The sequence below is a fragment of the Sceloporus undulatus genome, chromosome 1 (genome assembly GCF_019175285.1).
Source record: "Sceloporus undulatus isolate JIND9_A2432 ecotype Alabama chromosome 1, SceUnd_v1.1, whole genome shotgun sequence".
Taxonomy (NCBI): domain Eukaryota; kingdom Metazoa; phylum Chordata; class Lepidosauria; order Squamata; family Phrynosomatidae; genus Sceloporus; species Sceloporus undulatus.
Genome location: NC_056522.1, coordinates 1,063,915 through 1,080,160, shown reverse-complemented (window position 1 = coordinate 1,080,160; position 16,246 = coordinate 1,063,915). Strand labels below are relative to the sequence as shown.

The window sequence follows — 16,246 nt, the reverse complement described above, 5'->3', positions numbered from 1 at the left end:
TTTATTCCTAAAAATAGTCCTGCTGTTTTTTTTAGAATAAAATTATCTTTTTCAGCACCCTGAGACTTAGTCTTTACCCCACACTTATAGTTGAAACATGGACAGCTGCCTTAAACCAGGGGAGACAAGAGGCTTTCAAAAGCCAGTGTGTTTGTTGAGGGGGAGATGTTGCTACCAAACCTTGAAAAAACTTTGTTTTCTGCATGCTGAATGTCTGCTCTTGGTTAAATAATAATAGTAAGTGTACTAGGTTCTGGTCCATTCTGTTTGTAGGATGATTCCATGCTGCACTTACCCCTCTCTGTTGCAGAGCATCATATGGTGCCTACATAAGATATGGCAAGGATGGTGCAATATGCCGCCTTGTCCTGCCCTCCCCGTTTTGATCTGTATTGTTCATTTTATTTTATTTATTTCAAGAATTTATATCCCACCTTTCTCCCACAATGGGATTCAAGACAATTTACAATAATTTAAAAAGAGAACTAAAACACTGATTACAAAAGTTTTAAATGCTGTAGCCTGCCCTGCCAGAGAGACGTGGAGCAGGGAATGGCCTAGAATTGTCAGATCTGGAGATGTGTGCAGGTCCTGAAAGTGGGTTCAAGCAAAGCCACATGCTCTCACCTCTGCCCAGAGAAATGGGGTGCGAAGAGTGTCAAGACTGGGGTGAGGGGAAAGAGTGCTTCCTGACCCCACTTGGGCCAAATGATGGGGAGCCTTGGGTCCACCTCCTCTGTGCATACAGCATTCTTGAACCCAGGGCCATCCCTTGGTCACACAAAGGCTGCTGTTTTGGAGCGTTTGGTGTCTGCTCTCCAAACCCCTGTGACTAATCCTGCTCTTGGTCCTGTGCAGCTGCTGAACTGTTTGACTGAGTGCCTCAACCTCGATCCGCTCAGTTTCAGCGTATGGAAGCAGCTGTACGTCAAACACCTCTCCCAGTCAAGGTAAGAGCAGACTCGGCTGCTGCCTCTCTGCCTCCCTGAGTCTATGCTCTGCTCAGAACATTCTAAAACAGTGGTTCCCAACCTTCCTAATGCTGCGACCCCTTAATACAGTTCCTCATGTTGTGGTAACCCAAACCCATGACATTATTTTCATTGCTACTTCATAACTGTAATTAAATAGGTGTTTTCCAATGGTCTTAGGCGACCCCCCATGAAAGGGTCATTCGACCCCCAAAGGGGTCCCGACCCACAGGTTGGGAACCACTGTTCTAGAAGGAGCAGAATTTGGCAGGAACCCTCTCCCTGTGCATTTTCTCTTTTGGCATGCCTCCTACTGTCCTTGGAGCGCTTTTGCCTGCTCTGTTAGTAGCAGTAGCAATGACCTCTATGAGCCGAGAACGGTGTCCTTCCCTCAGTGCTGTGGGTGGAGATTTTTGTGGGCCCTGTAGCCCAGGGTCCTCAGACTGGGTGGCTGATGTTTTTCCTTTGCTTTCCCAGCCTGCTCCTGAACCACTTCTTGGACACCTGGGACAAGACATCCAAAAAGGTGCGTGGCTTCTGCTCTTTGGTCAGGAGACGAGTTGACTTTTGTTTGGAAGAGATTTGTTGCTCTGGAGACAAAACAGTGGAGATCAGGGGGACACGTGGATGTCCAGCAGAAAGAACTGCCTGTGTTTGCCCAGGCAGTGAGTCTAATGCCTGCTGCTAAATATTGGCTGCATCAAGCCATGTTTTTACTTGCCCTGGATTTACCCGGTGTTAGTGGCAGTTGGGTCTCTAAGAAGGACATTACACAACTTGGGTGCCACAACTTGCTTTCAGCTGACTCAGGTTGTTAAGTTTGGCACCCACCATGAGCTGCACGGACATTTTCTCTCTTTGTAGCAAACTATAGGAAAAGAGATTCCACCTCAGCATTAGGAAGAACTTCCTGACAGTAATAGCTATTCGAAAGTGGAATATGCTCCCTCAGATTGTGATGGAATCTCCTTCTTTGAAGTTTTTAAACAAAGGCTGGATACCTATCTGTTGGGGGTGCTTTGATTGTGAGTTCCTGCATGGCAGAACGGGGTTAGACTGAATGGCCCTTGGGGTCTCTTCCAAGTCTAACGATTCTATGTTCTGCAGTTTGCAGCTGGCTAAAAGCTACCTGTCCATTGGATTATGGACATGCCTCAGGCAGGGAAGCAGTGCACTAGGCTGAAACAGGACAGTGTGGGTCCCTTGAGGGCTTTATACTGCAGGGTGTTTATGTGGTGGGGAGAGTAGGGTATCTCTTCTTCCACTACAGTATTTCATTATCCCATTTTACTGCCTGTTTCTCTCAGGGATGAAGCCTTTGGTCCCCCCACCAGTTCTTAATGGTGTTGTTTCTCAATCTTTTCTCTCATAGGTGCGGAAATCATTACAGGAAACAGTTCATTCATTCAAAGTCACAAATGATGAGCTTGCCCTGAAGGGACCAAACAATGCTGAGGATGTCGCCGCTTGCCAAACCGTCTGCAAGGTACTTCCCCTGCTCAGACGTTGCTGCTGGGTCAGAAATGATGTCTCTTGCTAGACAGCCCAGCTTCCATTTTGTCTGTTTCTTCCACTTTAGAGCCTGCTGCTCAAGATGAAAACCAGCAGGTTCCCTTGGCTTCGGCTGGCCTTGGTCTTCCTCGTCTTCAGTGCCGGCTTTCTCATGCACGACATGAGGACTCACGGCTCTTTCCAAGGTGAGGCCCAGCCCTGCAAAAGGAGGTGGGTGGCTTCCCTGGAATGGAGGACAGACAGGCCCCCTCAGTTGGCGGACCATCTTAAGAGAGCATGTTTTACCTTTGCCAGCCTCCGCCTCTGCCCGGGTCCTCCGCTACTCTGGCATTCTGTCTGCATCCCAGCAAGCCTGGAACAAAGTTTCCCATTTCTCTGCGGAAGGCTACAGGTCAGTGCCCTACTTGGCAGTGAGGGCCTTGCCCTCTATGGGCAGCCAGGGCTTTGGAGGTGGGAAGCCCCCATCTCGATCCTCCCCAAAGCTATTTCTGGGTGGTGCTTCTTTCCTCATTCTGTCTCTGCTCTCCATAGCTGGTTAGAAGCCAACGTGCCTCTCTACTACTCTCATGTGGCCACTGTTCTGGGACCAAACCTGGAGCTGGCCTGGGCCAAGACGAATGAAACTGCCACCTACATCTCTGGGAAGTGCTCTGCTCAGCTGGCCTGGCTCAGGTACCACCTCCCCACATTCATAGACTGGGTAAGCATTTCATGTGGGTTCTTGTCAGCTGGGCAGGGAGAATTAGCATGCTGGTGGTGAGGAAATGGGGATGTACATTTGTAATGTATGGGACGGGGTTGTTGAGATGGATGAATGCAGATGGAAGACGGCAGAGGCAGCCCACTCAAACTGGCAGAGGCTACACTTCTGTCAGATTGTTTGCTTCCCAAACAGTTACACAGACAGGCTGTGATCAGGTAGTCTTGTCCTCTTAAAAAGTCTAGCTCACCACAGCACAGTGCTACCTGCCCTGCCCACTAGCAGCTGCTAGGGTTACTGGTGCCAGATTCTGGCTGTGCATATGGGCACAGCAGCTGGGCTCCAGAGTCTCAGAAGTGGATCTACTGCAGAGGAAGGGGCAGAGGCCCAGTACGAGAAGGAACCACAGTAGCAGCAGCACCAAGAGCAGCAAATGAGGGATGAGTAGGTGGTGAGTATTGCTTCTCCTGCCCCCTCTCCTCTTTCAGAGGCATTTGTGATTCCTGTCAGGATTGTGCCTCCATGCCTACCTGGGCAGGAGCTAGTTGCATGTGGCCTGTTCTTGTAGGTCAGCTTTGAGTTTTGTCTATTCTCTTGAGTCAGAGACCTCCAAGAGCCTCAGTCAACAGCCCCATGAAGCTCTTGCAGACTTAAAGCAGCAGTGGTTTCCTTGATGGAGTCAGTACATCTGTAATGTACTCTCCCCATTTTCTTGCTGTCTGCCACTTTACTGAGTAGTATCTCTTTAAGCAGAGTCAGTGTGGCGTAGCGTTTGAATGTTGGACTTGGATTCTGGAGACCAGGGTTCAATTCCCAGCTCAGCCATGAAACCCACTGGGGGACTCTCAGCCTCAGAGGATGGCAATGGCAAACCTCCTTTGAAAAAGTCTTGCCAAGAAAACCCCAGGATAGGTTCGCCTTAGGTCCCCATAAGTTGGAAAGGACTTGAAGGCATACAACAACAACTTTTTTAAGAAGTGTTTTTTTATTTAGTGTATATCCTACCTTTCCTTCTATATGGCACCAAAGGTAAATTAAAACAAAGTACAGCTGAGAACCAGCATGGCATAGTGGTTTAAATCTTGGACTACGACTCTGGAGACCAGGGTTCAAATCCCCCTCAGCCATGGAAAACTTCCCCATGTGCCTGGGGACAAGTCACGCACTCTCAGCCTCAAGGAAAGGGAAAGGCAGCCCTGCTCCCAAACAAACCTTTCCAAGAAAACCTCATGATAGATTTGCCTTAGAGTCACCGTAAATCAGAAATGACTTGAAGGCACACAGCAATAACAACTGAAAGCCAGTCATGTTGCTAAAAAACAATAAATAGGCTATCTTATTAAAAATAACAAACAACTAAAACATTTAAAAAGTGTTTAAAATTTGACAGTGAAGATAAAGGTACAGCACTGCCCCCTCATTAAAAGATCTTGTCAAGGATATAGTCAAAAGTTGTCAGAGTATAAAGACATTTGCCAGCTGGTGAAAGGAGAGCAGAGTAGGGGCCTGGCATAGCCTCCTGTGGGAGGGAATGCAACAACTTGAGGAGCAGCCATTGAGAAGGTCTCTGCTGTGTGATGGGACTCAGTGCTGGGACCGAGAAAGAGCCCTCCCCTTGAAGATTCAAGTGGGCCCACAGATTTTCCCATAAGAAAGTGGACTGGCAGATGCAGTCTGTGCCTGCTGTGGGTTGCCTGGGCCCCAGAACAAGGGTCTCTTGATGTAGAGCTGGGCTGTGTCCATTCACCCAGTCTGCACATTGGCCTGTCCCATGATTGGTGCTGCCTAGTTCCTATTATGTCCTGAGCCATCCAGGGGCTCTCCCTGGCTTCCTGCCTGGATAGATGTTGCCCAGCTGAGTGGCTTTTTCTTCTTTGCCAGCTCCAGACTCGGATTCCGGATGTGGTGCTGCAGGGAGCCGAGTACCTCAAGGACTTGCTACTCTTCCTCATGCGGAGTTGTTTCCTGCCGGCAGTGGACTATGTGGCCACATCCCTGGAGGGACTCTGGCAACGCTGGGTGGCTTCTTGCAAGTGAGTGTCTTTGGCCCCTGCGCAAAGCTGAGTCCTGGCATTCCTGGCCAGTTGCCTGCAAACATGCAAAAGTTGTAGAAAGAGAGGAACGTGGCTGAGGGCGTTTGTGTGGTTTGGAGAGGGACAGGTGACTGTTGGGCAGACCCCAGGGTCCAGGAGGAACCATTGAAAACTTGTGCAGGGGGCAGAGGAGAGGACTTGTAGCTGCAAGAAGGTGGCTGGCACTTTCTAGTGCCCAGGGCAGGATGCAGCCCCCTGAGCTGCTCTATTTTTATGCTATTATTATTTTAGATTATATATATATAGAGCACCATAGGCTTTACATAGCACTTTACAAAGGAGAAAAACAACCCAAAATAAAAACAAAAGCCTACCAACGTCGCACAATCTAAAACCACAAACAAGATTATAAAATTAACAAAATATTACTATAACAAGGTTAAAACAATACTATAAAACTATAAATTCTGAAAGGTGGGTGCAGAGGGTCCAAGCAAGCATCTCAGTCCAGTTCCCCAGAGTCATGGTTGTTTATGGACACCTTCTGTGTTCTGTCTCTGTATACTTGTAAAAGAGGAATGCTTGATGCAAAACAAGTGGCAAGAGGCTGGTTTTGCTCATTTTTTTTTGTCTCTGCATAACCAAAATCGTCTCCAGCCACTTGGACAGGGAATGTGAGGCTTCTGTGGCGCCAGGCACTCATTCCATATGTACTTGGTAGCCTGGTTGAGGTGCAGGTGTCCCAGTTTGCTGTGGTGAATGTCGCAAGCACTAGGGAGAGCAAAGTCTAAGGATCCCTTTGAAACAGCATTGTAGTCCTCGGGATTTAAGGCATTTGCAGCCTGGCTTCAGATGGATCCAACTTGCGTCCTGGGCTGAATAGGCTGCCCTGTATGCCAGGGAAGGCTTCTGTGAGTGGTCATGGTGGCGGCAGTGGAGAGGCCTTCAAGGAAAGAACCGTCTTTATGTCCTCACAAGAGCCCCAGCTGCTCTTCTCCATTGGCCACTGACTTTTCTTTCTCTCGTCTCTCTCCTAGTGGCGAAGGGTCATGGGACTGCCTGAGGAAACAGCTGACTAGGCTGACTCTTTCCTCTTGGAGCTTCCTGCAGGACACCACTGTGGCCATCAAGGACTGGGCCTTGGCCATCATCTCTGACCACTAGCAGCGGCCACCTGGGCCCAGGGGCTAAGTGGGAAGTTTGGGCCTCTCCTCTTGGACACCGGTGCCAGCAGGATGTGCCAACGACTTGTCCTGACCACAGCAAGAACAGGCAGCGCCTTCTTGGACTCACTGCAGAAGCCCAGGCCCAGCACTTTCTGCGTCTTGCACTCGCTGTGTTGGTCGGGTTCCTTTTAAACTCGGGCCGCCTTGTTCCACCTGCTGCTGCCTGTCTCCTTGGTGTGATTGTGCCTGGTCCAGCTGGGAGCTGCAGGCTTTGAGATTGCAGCACATGCCCTGGCAGCCGTACCTCTGCTTGCTGGTCGAAGACTCCCCCTTTTCTTTCTCCTGCCTCCAGTGCTGTGACCCTGTGGTGAATTTGTGGCTGCGTGTCTGACCCTCCTTCCCTTGCGCCTGGAGGTCCTGTTCCTGCCCTCAGTCTTTTCTCTGCCCCTCCAGGAGCATGGAGGAATTGAGGGCGGTTGGCAGACTCTTGGTGGCTGGAGTGTCTCAAGCCAGGCCTATGGTCTGGTGCCCCCAGGGCAGTGCTGCCTTGCAGGTCTTTTCTGCCCCTCCCCGCTTAAGGCACAGGTGGTCTCCCTGGAGCCTTTCAGGTTAGTCCTCCTTCTCTCAGGTGGTTGCTGAAGAGGGCAACTGGGGGTACCAAGGGAGCCCTTGCCCCTTTCGCCCACAGAGCTGCCTTCTCCTTCCTCTGGACCTGGATTTGGTGGTATTAGTGTGTGAGGATAATATTTAGGCTTCAGCAAAGAGAAGAGGGAAAGAGTGCAACAAATTTAGGCTTGTTCAGTTTGCTTCTTTAAAATGGGCTGAGCTGTGAGGGAAATGGGGACCAGCTGCTGGTGCTACTGCTCTTGGCTGGAGGAACAAATTCGGCAGAAGGAAAACGGCCTTGCTGGCCTAGTAGACAAAGGAACGCTGGCACTAGGGTGGGTACCATTCGTGAGCCAGAAGCTTTTGTGTGTGTGGGACCTGAGGCTAACTCAGAGTAGCCAGGGGGTGTGCCAATGGAGGGAGGAAGCCTCTTTCTGGCCTGGCCCACTGGTCCTGCCCTGTGAAAAGCAGCTGTTTTGCCATCCAGGGCCTTAGCCAGAATTGCAAAGCTCCCTGCCCCTTGACATTGGAATAAAGGACAATATATTTGACTACATTTCCTCCATTCAGAGTGTTTGCTTTCAATTGTGTTCCTTGCAGGGCGGTTGCTGATTTCCTGCTTCCAGCGTTTCGCATCTCAGTCGCTCTTTTCGCCAGAGTAGTGGATATGGACTTACCTGGCAGTGAGCATATGCCACTCTGTCTTGGCTTAAACTGCCCTCATGTTCCCCATCCAGCAACCCACAAACAATAGCATTAAAGTCAAGCAGGGAGAGACAGCCAGGCCTCTGGTTAGCTGGAGTTTGGCTGACCAGTCACAGCAAAAAGGGTTGGTTGGAGTGCGATCCCATTTATCCCTTGGCAGAACCTGTGGTAATAGAGGAGGAGGAGACACCAGTCCCAAGAATAAGCCATGCAGACTGGCTGCCAGTCTCCTTTCCTTTGGGGGCTGCAAGAGTGTCTGAGCATGGGCAGAGTGCATTGTGTATTCCAGTTACTACTGTACTTTCCTCAACATTCAGAGGAACTTCTTGACAGTAAGGGCTGTTCTACAGTGGAACACACTCCTTCCTCAAAGACTGTGGTTGGGCCTCGTTCTTTGGATGGTTTTTAAGCAGGGGCTGGATGGTCGTCTGTCACAGGGGAGGCTTTGGTGGCGTCTTCCTGCATGGCAGAATGGATGGGATCTCTTCCAATTCTAGGATTCTGTGTGGTTTAGAGCCCCTGCATCTGCCAGGTGCTGTCTTGAAGCTGGTGTTCCTTCCTACAAAGTATAGAGACCACCCCAGAATATCAGGGGTCCCTCCCAGAGTTCAAACCTTGGGAGTTTATAGGAAGGGGATGCAGGACCGGCAGCCCAAGGAAGGCTCAGGATATTTGGGTTGGGGGGAGCAATGAGGACGAGCCCTACTCTGGAGGTGCTCTGTGTGGTAACCTTTACCTTGGGCTGCTGGTAGTGATTTCTGTGTCTGTCTGTATCCTGCCTGGGGTAGTGGTGTGCTTCAGCCCCAATCTTCCATAGGCTTCTGCCTGGGATGCCCCCTGTTTGAGGACTGGAAGGGTTTTCCTTTTATAGGGACAGGACAAGATGCCCTCCTCCAAAATAACAACAACAATAATAATAATCCTGCATTTTGCGGTGTGGGCCCTTCACTTGCATCATGTCATTTTGAGATGCTTGGACAATAACTTTGCAGGCAAATGCATGGCTAAGGGATCTGAAGCCAGATTGGCATTTAGGAGGAGCAACAAAACTAGGGCTATGAAGTATCTGGTATAGCTACATGTACAGTACCATAAATTTTATTCATAGATTCCTAGAGTTAGAAGAGACCCCAAGAAGGGCCCTGGTCAAGTCCAACCCCATTCTGCCATGCAGGAACTCACCATCAAAGCACTTCTGACCAATGGCCATTCAGGCTCTCTTTAAAGACCTCCAAGGAAGGAGACTCCATGATTTGTGACGACCATATACAGGTCATAGCCAACAAATTACCATCTTACAAAAACAACAAAGACCTCTTAAAACTCTCACAGTTAGGAATATTCAGGTTTTATTATTGTAAGAACTGTTTTGGCAGCGGAATAGATTGCCTCCGAGGGCAGTGGACTCTGCTCCTTTGCAGTTCTTTATTCAGGGGTTGGAGGGGCATCTGTCAGGTGATTTTGTGTTTCTTCAGGGCAGGGGTCAGCTAGATGGCCCTTGAGGCCCCTTCCAACTCTGAGGCTCGATAACATCACAAGGTTACACACCTCATCCGTTCACGTTAGTGTAACTATGTTTATCGCAGATTCCCATGCAGGCCATGATCCTCAAAATCTAAGGTTAGCTGCTTTTGCAGTGAGTCTGGCAGTATTAGATCATTTTCTCCAGATCATTTTGGTTAGCTACTCGTTCTAAACTTCTCTTCGGAAATTTATCGCTTGGGGTTTTGTATATCCTACAATGCAGCATATAATATCCCCACTTCTTTTTATTTCCCTTCAACGAAATTGATTTCGTGGTCTGGAATTGGAGGGTGATAAAAGCCCTGCGAAGAAGAGGTTGACTATATACATACATACATACGTATGTATAATCTATTAATCTATATACCTTAATAGAGTAAATAAATGGAGTGAAATGAAAATTTCTTCTTGTTGAATTCCTCCAAATCACTTTTGACTTGTGGTGACCTTAAAGTGACTGTATCCCAGGGTTTTCTTGGTGAGTTTCTTCAGGGGAGTCTTGCCATTGCTTTCTTCTGAGGCTGAGAGTGTCATCACTTTGAGTTTGTTCAGGGATTCGAACTCTGATCTCCAGAGACGTGGTCCCAACACTCAAATCACGTGCCACACTGGCTCTCTGAAGCGAAAGTACGGTTATTTGACCCAATAAAGACTGATACTTTTCTTCAGTGGTGAGAACTATATAATATAAGAGGTACAGAAAATTGTCCTTAGGTTAGTTTTTAATGTGTCAAATAACGACATTGATTTCCAATGTGAAGTCGAAGGCTGTCATGGCCGGCCCCCATGGCTTTTGGTGGGTCTTTCGGGGGGGCTCTAGGAGAGCTCTTCCTGACCTTTCGCCCGCAGGCAGCATCGTGGCTTTGGCCCCTTCAGAGGACTGGGAAAAATGGGTCTATCTATGCTGTTGTGGGAGCCTTTTCCCAGGCAAAGCATCCTCTGAAGGGGCCAAAGCCACAGATGCTGCCTGCGGGCGAAAGGTCAGGAAGAAGCTCTCCTAGAGCCCCCGAAAGACCCACCAAAAGCTAACCTTGATTTCATTCCACTCCATTAGTTTACTCTGCAGAGGTCCAGATAGAGCTCTACCAGATGCTTGTTGGCTCTTTGGCCCTAGTTTTGTTCTTGGTTCCTAGTCTTTTAGAGGCAGGATCCAGGGTTTATCCCATTTATTTTTGTCCTGTTGGTGGAATGGCCGCCTACTGACAGCCATTTCCAGGTCGCTGGCCTTGCGCCTCGTGAATTGCTGGCCTCCGCATTTGGAAGACTTGGCAACAGCAGCTTCTGCCAAGCATCGTCCTTTTTATTACTATGACTATCATTATTAATGCCACGAGAACATTGCTCAGCAGAGGTTGCTGTTGCCACGTCTTCCAAATCAAGAGGCGCAACGCCAACGGCCAGGAAATGGCTGTTAGAAGGCGCTGCAATTCCCAGGATTCCACAGCAGGGAGCCATGCATTTCAAGCTGTGCCAAACGGGGCTCTTTCTGCAGTGCAGATGCAGCCCAAAGGCGAGTGCGGAAGCACCAAGAACAGGCATTTCGTTGTTTCTGTAGAGCCTGTGCCAAAGGCTGGTTTGCCTTATCTATTTTAATGGGTTGCATGTACAGCGCTGTGTAAATTTACAGCACTCTATAAATAAAGGCTAATAATAATAATAACAATAATAATGATAATCTATTGTTATTATGGGACGCCAACTTCTGCTTAGCGTTGTTCTTAATGATAGTCATAACAACAACAAAAAAGAAGAATGCTTGTAATTAGCGTGACTGTTATTCACTGGTGTTCCCTCACTCTTCTTCAGGCTGCATCTGCACTGCAGAAATAATCCACTTTGACAGCGCTGCTTTAACTGTCATGGCTGCATCCTACGCAATCCTGGGACTTGTAGTTTTGTGAGGTATTTAGCTTTCCCTGTCAGCGAGCTCTGATGCCCCACAAAACTACAACTCCATAGCATGGCGCCCTGGCAGTTAAAGCGGTATCGAACTGGATCATTTCTGCAGCGCTGGCCCAACCTTCCGGCCTTCTCCAGATAGCAAAAGCTTCAAAATGGCCGCCCTCCACGCTATTTATACTCCCAGCGGCCGCCTGGGCCACGCCCACCGGAGGGAGGGGCTGCGTGGAAGCTCCGCCCCCGCGGTTTCCAGGGCGACGCAACGGCCGCGTGTCCCAGCCAATGGCGCCTGGCGTTGCTATGGGAGCGGGCGTGCGGGCCAATGGCGAGCGGCGTTGCTCAGGAGAGCGAGGCGGGGCCAATGAGGGGCCTCCTTGCTGTTGCCTGGGCAGCGGAGCCGAGGAAGGGAAGGGAAGGGAAGGGAAGGGAAGGGGCGTCGGGGCTGGCTGCCTGGGCCCTCGGCCGAGGAGGAGCAGGCGGAGGAGGGCGGCAGCGGCGAGCAGCGCAGGTGGGTCGTGGGCCGTGGTTCGCCTCCTCCTCTGGGCGAAGGCGGGCCTGGCCTGACGCCCCTCTGGGCCCCTGAGCATGGGCAGAGCGCCCCCTCCTGGCCGGGAGCGAGGGAGGGCGCCGCAAGAGGGCCCCCCGCCCCGCCCCGCCCCGCCCCGCCCCCTTCGGCCAGGCAGCCTGGAGAGAGAGCAGCCCCAGAAGGGCCCTCTGCTTAAAGGCAGCCTCCAAAGAGGGAGACTTGAGCAGCCCTTGCTCTCAGGAAACGCCTCCGGATGTGGAGCTGGACCCTGGCTCCCTGGAGCTGGCCTCCCTTGGGCCCTTGCTCTGCAGCAGCAGCAGCAGCAGCAGAAAGCGAGCGAGCGAGCGCCCGAACTCCTCTGTAAAGCTCGCTCGCTCTGGCCCTGGCTGAGTGGAGCCGGCATCCGCCAGAGCAGAGGCCCTGAGCCAAGAAGGGCTGCTTCCAAGGGAGCCAGGCATGGCTCCTGGAGAAGGGCCTTCCCTCCGTCCCCTCGCCTTCTCTGGGGAGCCTGGGATGGAGAAGGGGCTGGGCCGGGCCAGGGCCTTCTCGGGGCCTCCTCCAGCTCCAGGGTTCTGTGAGTCGAAGGCTGTGGGACTCTTCCTTGCCACTTGCTGCTCTCTGCTCTGGTGGGTGGATCTTAGAGTGGGGCCTTTGGCTCCAGGACCTCCGCCCCATGGATCCCCACATCTGCGGCTGCGCATGTTCCGTTAGAAGAGACCCCCCTTCAGTCCAAGCATCCCTGACAGATGGCCCTCCAGCCTCCAAGGAAGGAGAGCCCAGCAGACTCCCTTGAGGGATGGAGTGGCACAGAACAATGGTGCTCCTGGTACATGAGGCGCACCCTCCCTCCAGAGTGGCCTCTTTGGGGTTTATGGGCACTTGCGTTATTCCCGTCCAGAGATGCTTGAGTTCGTGGGCAAAGGCCCTGCGGAGGCAGAGGGCCGCTGGCTCTCGCGCCGTCTGCCATCTTCTTTACTTTTTGAAATGGTTTTAATTATGCTCTTTTTGACTTTCGTTTTAACATTCCTATGATTTAATTATTATTTATTGCAACTGTTGCAATCAGTGTTTTTGTTTCATCTTTTTAAGTTAAGGTAAGCTGCCTTGGATCCCATTTGGGAGAAAGGTGGGATATAAACCCAGATGCGACTGCTGCTGTCTTCTCCTGTCTCCCTCCTTGTGGCCGAAGCAAGCTTAGAGCAGCTGGACTTCCTCCTCTGTGGAGGTGAGGGGCTGCCACTACAGACTGTGACCCTTCTGTCCTCTGGTCCGTAGGAGACCCTCCAGGCGATCTGTGGCAAACAGGAGGATGAACCTGCCCTACTGTCAGCAGGTTTATGATGGAGATACGCTGCGGTGGCCTCTTGTTCAGCTCCAAGTTTGACTCTGGGAACTTGGCCCACGTGGAGAAGGTGGAACACCAGGAGATCGATGGCGACCCCACAGGGAATGGCGGCAGCGGCAGCAGTGGCGGCACCTCGGCCTCCTCCATGGTGTTTGGCACCTCTCTCCCCTTCGCTGACTATGAGTTTAACGTCTGGACAAAGCCAGACTGTGGAGACACAGAATACGAAAATGGGAACAGGTAAGGACAGAGGTAGAGGCAGAAAACAGAGAGAGAGAGAGAGAGGCAGCATAAAGACAATGGAGATGAATGTCAAAGTTGCCAAGAAGCAGATTTGGGGTGTGAAGAGGGAAAAGGGAGCCAGGAACTACGGTCTCCAGTGTAGAATGAGAGAGAGCCATGTTGGGGAGAGGAATAGATACAGAATATGGAGATGTGGAGGGGAGTAGAATTGAACACAAGACCGTCAAAGATGGAGAAGCCGAAGGATGAAGTACTGAGGATGGAGTGTAAGTGATCTGGCTGAGGGTCAGGAAAGGGGGACATGCATGTGATGTTTCTCAGTTCAGGTCTTTTTGGTCTCTCTTCTGGGCAGAGGAGAAGAGCAGCTTCTCTCAGGTCCTGGGAAACAGAGGCTGCCCAGGGGCTGACTGTCTCCTCCCTTCCTGCTGCCCCAGGTCCTGGTTCTACTTCAGTGTGCGCGGAGGAGTGCCAGGCAAGCTGATCAAGATCCACATTGTGAACATGAACAAGCAGACCAAGCTCTACTCCCAGGGAATGGCCCCCCTGGTGAAGACGATGCCTGCCAGGCCTCGCTGGGAGCGCATCCGGGAACGGCCGGCCTTTGAGGTATCCATGTGGCAGGACTAGGGAGCCTGGGGGATTTGTGCCTTGAGGTTTGGGTACATTCCCCAAAAGGCTGCGTGTGAGAGCTTTCTTAAGTGATTGGAAACTCCCACCACCAGGATTGGGGAGGAGATGGGTATGGCAAGCAGGGGCTGGAGAAAGCCTCGGTGGCAGGCTCCAGTCGGTCGAAGTGAAGCGCCAGGCTTCCTGACTCCCAGTACGAGTTATCCAGGGACTTTTCTCCTCCGTGTTTCCTTCTGCAGTCCCAAGGGATGTGGTCAGCTTCCCTGACCTGCCTCTCTCCTCTGGTGTCTCCTTAGTTTTTGTGCTAGCTGGCTGTTGTCTGTGCAGGCTCAGTCTTTTCTGGGCCCATACTCACATGCGGTACCCAGAAGGGTGACCTGAAAGGCCAACTCAAGGCATTAGGCTGCTTCCTCCTTTGGTGACTTGCTGGAATGCCAGGAGGCCAAGTGCAAATGGTTTCTCCCAGCAAAGTGGCTGCTTTTGAGCTGACCACAAGAGGGGCAAGAATCTGCTGTTGGCATTGAGAGGAAATCCTGCTCCTTTAGTTTGGCTCACATGTGACCTCCATTTTCCCTCAGTGAGAACCAAAGGGAGAGGTAGAGGAGACACAGAAAGTAACTGGGTCCCCATAGTTCTCTTTCCTGATACCTGGGAGAGAGAGAGAGAGAGAGAGATGCTGCTTCTGCAGTTGACAGCTTCACCAGGGATGCTTTTCTAAATTGGCAGGACCCAGTCCCTTTTCAAAGCTATTGCTCTGAGTGTGCTCAAGTAGAGTGGGCATTTGCCAACAGATTTAACCCCCATCCCCATGGGCTGCCTGCTCAAGTTTGGCAAGAGGGGGCTGTGAGGAGTGTAGCTGTAAAGGCTAAAGATTGATTGATTGATTGATTGAAATTTTATTTATATACCGCCGTTCCTATGATCACGGCGGTTTACAAAACAAAATGAAAATACAATACAGTACAGATTACAGATTCTCCCCCCTGGAGAAACGCCGCTCCGGCGGCAAGGAAGAGTCTCTCTGGGCCGCTCCTGCCCAGGTGGAAAGCGGGCGGGCGGGCAATTAGGGAGGGAGGAGCCTCTGTCTTCAGGCTAGCCCCTGATGGGACTGGGCCAGCCTTCTCTCTCCCTCAGAGGCCAACGATGACAGTTAGGGAGGAGGAGCCTCTTTCTTCAGGCCAGTCCCTGATGGGACTGGGCCAGCCTTCTCTCTCCCTCAGAGGCCAACGATGACAGTTAGGGAGGGAGGAGCCTCTTTCTTCAGGCTAGCCCCTGATGGTATCTGGCCAGCCTTCTCTCTCCCTCAGAGGCCAAAACGATGACAGTTAGGGAGGGAGGAGCCTCTTTCTCAGGCCAGTCCCTGATGGGACTGGGCCAGCCTTCTCTCTCCCTCAGAGGCCAATGATGACAGTTGGGAGGGAGGACCTCTTCTTCAGGCTAGCCCCTGATGGTACTGGGCCAGCCTCTCTCTCCCCAGAGGCCAAGCGATGACAAGTTAGGGAGGAGGAGCCTCTTTCTTCAGGCTAGTCCTGATGGTACTGGCCAGCCTTCTCTCCCCTCAGAGGCCAACGATGACAGTTAGGGAGGGAGGAGCCTCTTTCTTCAGGCTAGTCCCCAGATGGTACTGGGCCAGCCTTCTCTCTCCCTCAGAGGCCAACGATGACAGTTAGGAGGAGGAGCCTCTTTCTTCAGGCTAGCCCTGATGGTACTGGGGCCAGCTTCTCTCTCCCTCAGAGGCCAACGATGACAAGTTAGGGAGGAGGAGCCTCTTCTTCAGGCTAGCCCCTGATGGTACTGGGCCAGCCTTCTCTCCCTCAGAGGCCACGAGACAGTTAGGGAGGAGGAGCCTCTTTCTTCAGGCTAGCCCCTGATGGTACTGGCCAGCCTTCTCTCCCTCAGAGGCCGAACGATGACAGTTAGGGAGGGAGGAGCCTCTTCTTCAGCTCAGCCCTGATGGGACTGGGCCAGCCTTCTCTCTCCCCAGAGGCCAACGATGACAGTTAGGGAGGGAGGAGCCTCTTTCTTCAGGCTAGCCCCTGATGGTACGGGCCAGCCTTCTCTCTCCCTCAGAGGCCAACGATGACAGTTAGGGAGGAGGAGCCTCTTTCTTCAGGCTAGCCCCTGATGGTACTGGGCCAGCCTTCTCTCTCCCTCAGAGGCCGAACGATGACAGTTAGGGAGGGAGGAGCCTCTTTCTTCAGGCTAGCCCCTGATGGTACTGGGCCAGCCCCTTCTCCTCCTCAGAGGCCGAAGATGACAGTTAGGGAGGAGGAGCTCTTTCTTCAGGCTAGCCCCTGATGGTACTGGGCCAGCGTCTCTCTCCCTCAGAGGCCGAACGATGACAGTTGGAGGGAGGAGCCTCTTTCTTCAGGCTAGCCCTGATGTACTC

The 16,246-nt window shown here is 51.7% G+C and overlaps 2 protein-coding genes across 3 annotated transcripts in view; both read left to right on the top strand.

Moving 5' to 3' along the window:
* Positions 1-7,544, top strand: part of TMEM214 (transmembrane protein 214) — a 28,634-nt gene extending 21,090 nt beyond the window's left edge. For both annotated transcript variants that reach the window (XM_042480306.1, XM_042480316.1), the window contains 8 exons: positions 859-950; positions 1,449-1,497; positions 2,344-2,457; positions 2,551-2,668; positions 2,778-2,874; positions 3,015-3,183; positions 5,065-5,216; positions 6,254-7,544. In XM_042480306.1, coding sequence (XP_042336240.1) covers positions 859-950; positions 1,449-1,497; positions 2,344-2,457; positions 2,551-2,668; positions 2,778-2,874; positions 3,015-3,183; positions 5,065-5,216; positions 6,254-6,380 — 918 coding nt within the window. In that variant the 3' untranslated portion in view covers positions 6,381-7,544. The remainder of the gene's footprint in view (positions 1-858; positions 951-1,448; positions 1,498-2,343; positions 2,458-2,550; positions 2,669-2,777; positions 2,875-3,014; positions 3,184-5,064; positions 5,217-6,253) is intronic.
* A 3,801-nt stretch (positions 7,545-11,345) lies between these two features.
* Positions 11,346-16,246, top strand: part of LOC121919741 (cytosolic carboxypeptidase-like protein 5) — a 9,285-nt gene continuing 4,384 nt past the window's right edge. Inside the window, 3 exon segments of the mRNA XM_042446617.1 lie at positions 11,346-11,624; positions 12,918-13,227; positions 13,665-13,836. Of these exon segments, the coding sequence (XP_042302551.1) occupies positions 12,980-13,227; positions 13,665-13,836 (420 nt within the window). The 5' untranslated portion in view covers positions 11,346-11,624; positions 12,918-12,979.